This window comes from Taurulus bubalis (assembly GCF_910589615.1).
Source record: "Taurulus bubalis genome assembly, chromosome: 1".
Lineage (NCBI taxonomy): Eukaryota > Metazoa > Chordata > Actinopteri > Perciformes > Cottidae > Taurulus > Taurulus bubalis.
In genome coordinates, this window is record NC_136589.1 from 2,107,379 (window position 1) to 2,115,006 (window position 7,628).

Consider the following 7,628-nt stretch of genomic DNA (forward strand, 5'->3'; position numbering starts at 1 on the left):
CCTGCTCTGACGTTTCTCTTCTTTCCTCCTAATGAAACAGAAGATCAGAGGTCTGCCGGAGGGAACGCTGTAGAAGAGAAATATCTACAATAATAAAGAGGAGAGGAGACGAGGAGACGAGGACGCGGGAAGCCTCCGGGCGTCACGACGACATCAACACCACTTTAATGTACAGAAGAAGAAAAAGAGCAGCGCCATCACGACTGCTTACAAATCATCACCAGAGGAGTCAAACATTCTCTTAAGGACCGAAATGTCACCGAAAGAAATTAAAGGAAAAAGCGGGACAGAGCTTTGTGGCAAAGAGGAGAACTCACATTTAATTCAACAGATTCAAAATGTACATTTTGTGACATAAATATCATGAAACGTAATAAAAAAAGTTACAATGTGTGTTTGGTGCTTTCGTAAAGATTCATGTGAAGCCGCCGCCGTTTATTTAAACTACAAAAGAGGGAAGTGGCGCCGGTCCGGTCCTTCAGCAGGACTGAGCTCACGGGCCACGCGGTAAGATATGAAATGTATGCGCTCATAAAGAGACGCGATGTCTAGTGGTCCTCGTCCTCCGAGTCGCTGTCCTTCCCCGTGGGAAGCGAACACCTGATGGACGACATCAGCTTGTCCTCGATCTGCTTCTTGGGGTTTTCCTCCAGGTCCGTCTTCACCGCGCCGGACTCCGACAGACGCCACTCCAGCTCTGCAGGGGGCGACAGAGAGCTCATTAATATCAAGACCTCATCAAGTACTTATGACGAGCTCAAGTACTTATGAAGACCTCATCAAGTACTTATGACGAGCTCAAGTACTTATGAAGACCTCATCAAGTACTTATGACGAGCTCAAGTACTTATGAAGACCTCATCAAGTACTTATGAAGACCTCATCAAGTACTTATGAAGACCTCCTCAAGTACTTATGAAGACCTCCTTAAGTACTTATGAAGACCTCATCAAGTACTTATGAAGACCTCAAGTACTTATGAAGACCTCATCAAGTACTTATGACGAGCTCAAGTACTTAAGAAGACCTCATCAAGTACTTATGAAGACCTCATCAAGTACTTATGAAGACCTCATCAAGTACTTATGAAGACCTCAACAAGTACTTATGAAGACCTCAACAAGTACTTATGAAGACCTCATTAATATGAAGACCTCATTAATATGAAGACCTCAACAAGTACTTATGAAGACCTCAAGTACTTATGAAGACCTCAAGTACTTATGAAGACCTCATTAATATGAAGACCTCAACAAGTACTTATGAAGACCTCAACAAGTACTTATGAAGACCTCAACAAGTACTTATGAAGACCTCAACAAGTACTTATGAAGACCTCAACAAGTACTTATGAAGACCTCAACAAGTACTTATGAAGACCTCAACAAGTACTTATGAAGACCTCAACAAGTACTTATGAAGACCTCATTAATATGAAGACCTCATTAATATGAAGACCTCAACAAGTACTTATGAAGACCTCATTAATATGAAGACCTCAACAATATGAAGACTAAGTACTTATGAAGACGTGTACAGGAATGTGCAACAATTCAAAAGGTTACAATGTTTCAAAAGTCTAAGAAAATGGAACTAAATTGAGATCAAATGCTAAAAATAACATTGATTTATATACATATATAAATACAGAAGATATATTATATAAATGATATATGTTATCATTACAAGTCAGGGAGGAAACAGCAGCAGTTTATCACAACAGTTGACCAACAGGTTGCTTCTTGTGTTGCTGCTCAAGAAAAAATAGAATTCGAAAGAAATGTGGATTATTTTTATAATTAACCTTCTTTTCCCCACAAAATAAATGTAAAAAAAAGAACCAATAAGAGTATCGATAAGCAACACTTCTAGTAATGATCTCTCTCGCTACATATATACATATACACACATATACATATATACACACGTACCATCGGCTTTGAGGCTCATGCCCCCGAAGACGAGCGGCCCGATGAACTGGGCCTTCATCTCCCCGGCCAGGTACACGAACACGGTGGGCAGGTTGCGGTCGGGGTAGTTGGCGATGCAGGTGGTGGAGATGGACTTCAGGAACTTGGTCTGGGGGAACTTCCTGGCCAGCGCGCTCAGGTGCTGGTTGATGAGTGCGCACAGAGGGATGCTGGGAAAAGGAGAGGCGGGAAAGGTCCGGATGAGGAGGCGGAGCTAAAACAACGACGCTCTAATGGGGTCTTCAAAGGAAATAAAAAGGGACTGGAAAAATAAATAATAATAATCAAATGCGTTATCCATTAAAAAAAAAGGCTTTCTTTTTTAAACTAGAAAATGCAAAATGTAAAAGTTTTTTAAAGGGTTTTAAACGTTTTAGACATGTATGAACTCATTATTTGGCATTTAGTTTTATTCAAAACTACGACGGACATATTAAGAAAAATAAAATGAGATTTTTTTATTATTATTAAAGTTGCAAATTTACAAGAAAGAAACTTGAATAATTTCTGATGTTAAAAAGTCATACATTTGCGTGAAGAATATCTAAAATAAGCCGTATTCCGTTTTCGTACAAAACAAAAAGCTTTTCACGTGAAAGAAGACAAACGCTACTTTAGTTAGAGAGGAGACAACTTTGGGTTTTGACTTTCTGACATCACAAGAAATAAAATAGTCCATAACTAAACATCCTGTCTGTTGAAAACCGAACGCACAAAAGCTATCCAGAGTTTAGTTGAGCAGCTGAAAGGTTTAAAGACCTCAGGAGAAGACGCCTGCGATCAGAGGTTAAAGGGTTAAAAACAGTTCCTACCCCGTCCTGTAGAGGTGCAGCACCACCCAGATGCCGTCTCCGGCCTTGGTGACCTCCTTCACGTAGTCCTGACCCGAGATCTCCACCAGCTCCCCGAAGATGTCCTTCATCTGAGTCGACTTCCACTCGGCCAGACGCTTCTGTCTGCAGAGTCAGGGAGTCAAGGCTGTGTTTATTCACACACATTATCATAATAATAATAATAATAATAATACACCAGCTGCGTGTTCTCCACGTACTTGTACATCTCAATGGCCGCCTCATCGTCTTCACCGAACTCGTCTTCGTTCTCCTCCAGCTCGTCCAGCGTCATGTCTTCGTACGTTTTAACTGTTCAGAGACACAACAGGCTGAATACATTTAACCTGGCCCTCAATGATCCGTTCAATTAAACTCATATGTTATATAATGGTTGAAACAAGAATCCCCCGATGAATATTCTTCTTCCTCTCTCACCGATAGACTGCTGCTGCAGGGCCAGCTGCTCCTCTTCGTCATCTTTCGGCACCTCTTTGGGAGGAAGGATGCCTTTCTTCCTCAGGATATCGTTCCACTCTGTGTCTTCGTCCGGGTTCTGGACAGAAAGCAAAAGCATAAATACTGATATTGTTTCTCTGACTGTCTTTCTGCTCTGGTGTGACACTTTTCTGCTTTTATAAAAAGAGTGAAACATTGATTTAAAAACTAAAATCTGCTATTTTTTGAGAATGAGAAACATGAATAAGAAAGTTATAATTTAAAGCAATATCATAAAACATGTCTTCTAAATTTGTTCAAATACTGTTGATACATAACAGTTGAATTATTGGACAGACGGGGAGACAAAAAAAATCACTTGATGAATAAACATTCAGCCAACAGGTAAAAATCACTTAAATGTGAAGATTTGCAGTTTTTCTTTCCGTTTCATATCCCTGTAGATTAAAACACTTCTAAAAATCAACATTTGTTCGTCTTCGATCTGCTTCTTGGGGATTTATTTATCATAATAAAAAATGTTATTTACATAAATATAGTATATATAAATTATTATTGTTTTTAAAATATAAAAAAAATCTACTAAATATATATATCTGGCATAAATATGTACATATGAATTGGCAAAATAATAATTTAAATAATTTAACTCCAGTACAACCATGGTGATAATATTGTTAAAAACAATAAATATATATATATATATATATATATATATATATATATATATATAGATAGATAGATAGATAGATAGATAGATAGATAGATAGATAGAGAGAGAGAGAGAAAGAAAGTCCTGGAACATTCCCACTAGTATTAGATTACATATTTTACATGAACAAATAGTTTTGTGTCTCTTCAACATGTTTTTAGGTTATATTTAGCACTTTGCTAGCTAGCTAGCAGTCGAGCTAACACTAACCAGTCGACCCGCCGCTTCTCTGGCAGCTCAAGTTTCATCTCAACAATCAACACCGACACCAACCGACGTTAAACCGTCTCGCTCTTAAAGTGTAAAAGTCTTATAGAGTTCCTCTAACCTGCATTGTGGCTGACAGACGCTTCCTCTGGAGTCACACTGCTCTCCTTCCAGACACGGAAACAGAAAGGTCCGCCCACGGAACGGTTCCGGAAGGAAACAAAGAAGTTACGACATTTCACAATATTAAAAAACTACGTCCGGGATTTTAAAAACCACAGTTTAACTCACTTATATTAACTATATTAAAAGAAACACAATCTGTATATTTAAAAAAAACATGTATGTGATGCTGCAGGTTGAAAATTCCGGTTTAAAAAGATGAGGAACTCTTGCGTTACGGGGGTAGGACAATAATAACAGTGACACCAACTTCCTGGTGATTCTCAATATGACCATAAAAGGAGCGGGAGCGCAGCATTCCATTTGTGGCTGGAGAGCGAGACCAAACAGGTGGGCAAACACACACACACACACACACACACACACACACACACACACACACACACACACACACACACACACACACACACACACACACACGCACACAAACATAATTAAACTGGTCTATTTATCCTCGATAACAGGTGTTGTATATGATCTAAAATATTGTGAAAATAATCAACAATAGATAAATCAGTTATTATCATTACTTATTATTGGTATTAGTATGTTATTGTTATTATTATTAAATGGGGAACTCCATTAGCCTACTATTTAAAAATATATATTTTGAGTGTTTTTTTTATATGATAAACATGACATATATTTAGATTTAAAGCAAACACAGTATACATTTAGTAATTTAGAGTAATAACAATGCATAGAACATATATAATCGTTTTCCAGCTATTATTGATCATGATAACATATTGATTCATACTATGTTTGACACGGGCCGTCCGGTCTCTGTACTGCAGTAGGAGCTGTGTTCGTATCCTCGGTAGTAAGTCAGACACGTTCCCGGTGGGTGTTGGCCTCCGCCAGGGCTGCCCTTCATCACCGGTCCTGTTCGTGACCTTCATGGACAGGATATCTAGGCGCAGCCAGGGGGCGGAGAGGATCCGGTTCGGGAGTCTCGGGATCGCCTCTCTGCTGTTCGCGGATGATGTGGTCCTGTTTGCCTCCTCGGACTGTGACCTCCAGCATTCACTGGGGCGTTTTGCAGCCGAGTGTGAAGCGGCAGGGATGAGAGTTAGCGCCTCCAAATCTGAGGCCATGGTGCTCTGCCGGAAACCGGTGGATTGCTCCCTCCAGGTGGGGACAAACTGCCTACCCCAAGCGAAGGAGTTCAAGTATCTCGGGGTCTTGTTCACGAGTGAGGGTAAGGTGGAGCGGGAGATCGACAGACGGATCGGTGCGGCTGCAGCAATAAAACAGGCGCTGTACCGGTCCGTCCTGGTGAAGAGGAGCTGAGCCGGAAGGCGAAGCTCTCCATTTACTGGTCGGTCTATGTTCCAACCCTCACCTATGGTCACGAACTCTGGGTCGTGACCGAAAGAACGAGATCTCGAATACAAGCGGCCGAAATGAGCTTCCTCCGCAGGGTGGCCGGGCTCAGCCTTAGAGATAGGGTAAGGAGCTCGGACATCAGGAGGAGCTTGGAGTCGAGTTGCTGCTCCTTCGTGTCGAAAGGAGTCAGCTGAGGTGGTTCAGCATCTAGTCAGGATGCCTCCTGGACGCCTCCCATTAGAGGTTTTCCAGGCACGTCCAACTGGTAGGAGACCCCGGGGAAGACCGAGGACACGCTGGAGGGATTATATCTCCCGGCTGGCCTTGGAACGCCTCGGGGTCCCAGAATGAGCTGGAAAGTGTTGCGGGTGAGAGGGAAGCCTGGGTCGGCCTGCTGAACCTGCTGCCACCGCAACCCGACAGGATGGATGGAGTATGTCTGATTACATGTTTCCCATCAAATACCCAGGATGCATAGATTTGACCAACAAGGTTTTTTTTCTGTTTTGTTATCTGGGAAACTCCATCAGTCCGACTAAATGCTGACTTGTAATTATTAAACACACAATAATAATTTATTTATGAGCTCATGTTTTGTATTCTGTGCATAAAGCTCTGCAAAAAAAAACATAAATGTAGCGGAGCAAAAAGTACAATATTTACTCCTGAAATGTAAAAACTTGTTTAAAGAATTGTTTGTTACATTGTTTACTTTAAGTCACTACAAGGAGCTTTCAGGTAGTGTTGGTTCTGGCGCCCCCTGTGGACTAAAGAGGTAGTGTTGGTTCTAGCGCCCCCTGTGGACTAAAGAGGTAGTGTTGGTTCTGGTGCCCCCTGTGGACTAAAGAGGTAGTGTTGGTTCTGGTGCCCCCTGTGGACTAAAGAGGTAGTGTTGGTTCTGGCGCCCCCTGTGGACTAAAGAGGTAGTGTCTCTGAGCACCAGGGTCCCTTTAGAAAACCTCTCATTCTACTGCAGCAGGTCTGACTGTCTGGTCCTCTCAGTCCTGGTTCTGGTTCTGCTGGACCAGGACTGAACTGATACTGGTTCATGACCAGCACTGAACTGGTTCTGGTTCATGACCAGTACAAGTTCCTCACAGTCACTTTAACATGATCCCTGTAGCTTAGGCCTTCATGTGAAATCTTTACAACATGTTGAGATCTAATTTAAGCTTTTACCAGTTTTACTTCTGAGCTTCCTCTTTTTTCTACTTCCTCTTCTTCGCTCTGAGCTGAGTGAATATCTGGTTTATGTTTATTGCTGGTGTGATATATATATTATATAACAATTGTAATGTTGTATTAATATTAATAATACTATATGTAAGTTTTTTATTTTCATGCTTTGGCAACATTTCAAGCTTTTAATGTCAATAAAGCCTAATTAAATTAAATTAAATTAAAAACAATTCATGATTTTGTCCAACACTAAATACATTAATTCAAATGTTTGTACAAATGGTTTGCATTTGATTTGAGATTTTCATATCTCAGAAAAGATGTTCGATTTTTAAGCCTCAAAAGTATTCTTTTAAAATTAGTATTGCTAGAATTGACAATCCGTTATTTCATGTTATTCACTGTTTTAATAAAAACATATTCTGCACTCTTTATAATTAAATAACTCTGGATGTTACATCTTCAGAAGACATTAAAGGTAACGAGCAGAAAGTGAATATTTTAACCTTCTTTGACTTTTATAATAATGATAAACAGCCTGAACCCAAACAAAGAGCCGTTGTTTATGTTTATTGTTAAATGTTTATTGTTAAATGTTTAATGTTATGCAAATTCAAGGCAATAAATGGTTCTGATTTTGTGGGATCATCAAGGTGCTGAGCACCTGAGCGCCTGTCAGCTGACAGCCAATCACAGGAGGGCAGAGACCTGAGCACCTGTCAGCTGACAGCCAATCACAGGAGGGCAGAGACCTGAGCA

General features: G+C 40.6%; 1 protein-coding gene across 1 annotated transcript; it reads right to left on the reverse strand.

Moving 5' to 3' along the window:
- Positions 1–275: 275 nt before the first annotated feature.
- On the reverse strand, positions 276–4,371 carry pdcl3 (phosducin-like 3). Its single transcript, XM_079218188.1, has 6 exons — positions 4,300–4,371; positions 3,239–3,356; positions 3,022–3,112; positions 2,783–2,926; positions 1,932–2,140; positions 276–697 (listed from the first exon to the last, which is right to left on the reverse strand). The coding sequence occupies exons 1-6, from the start codon at positions 4,303–4,305 to the stop codon at positions 549–551; spliced, it is 717 nt and encodes a 238-aa protein (XP_079074314.1). The 5' UTR covers positions 4,306–4,371; the 3' UTR covers positions 276–548.
- Between the last annotated feature and the right edge of the window lie 3,257 nt (positions 4,372–7,628).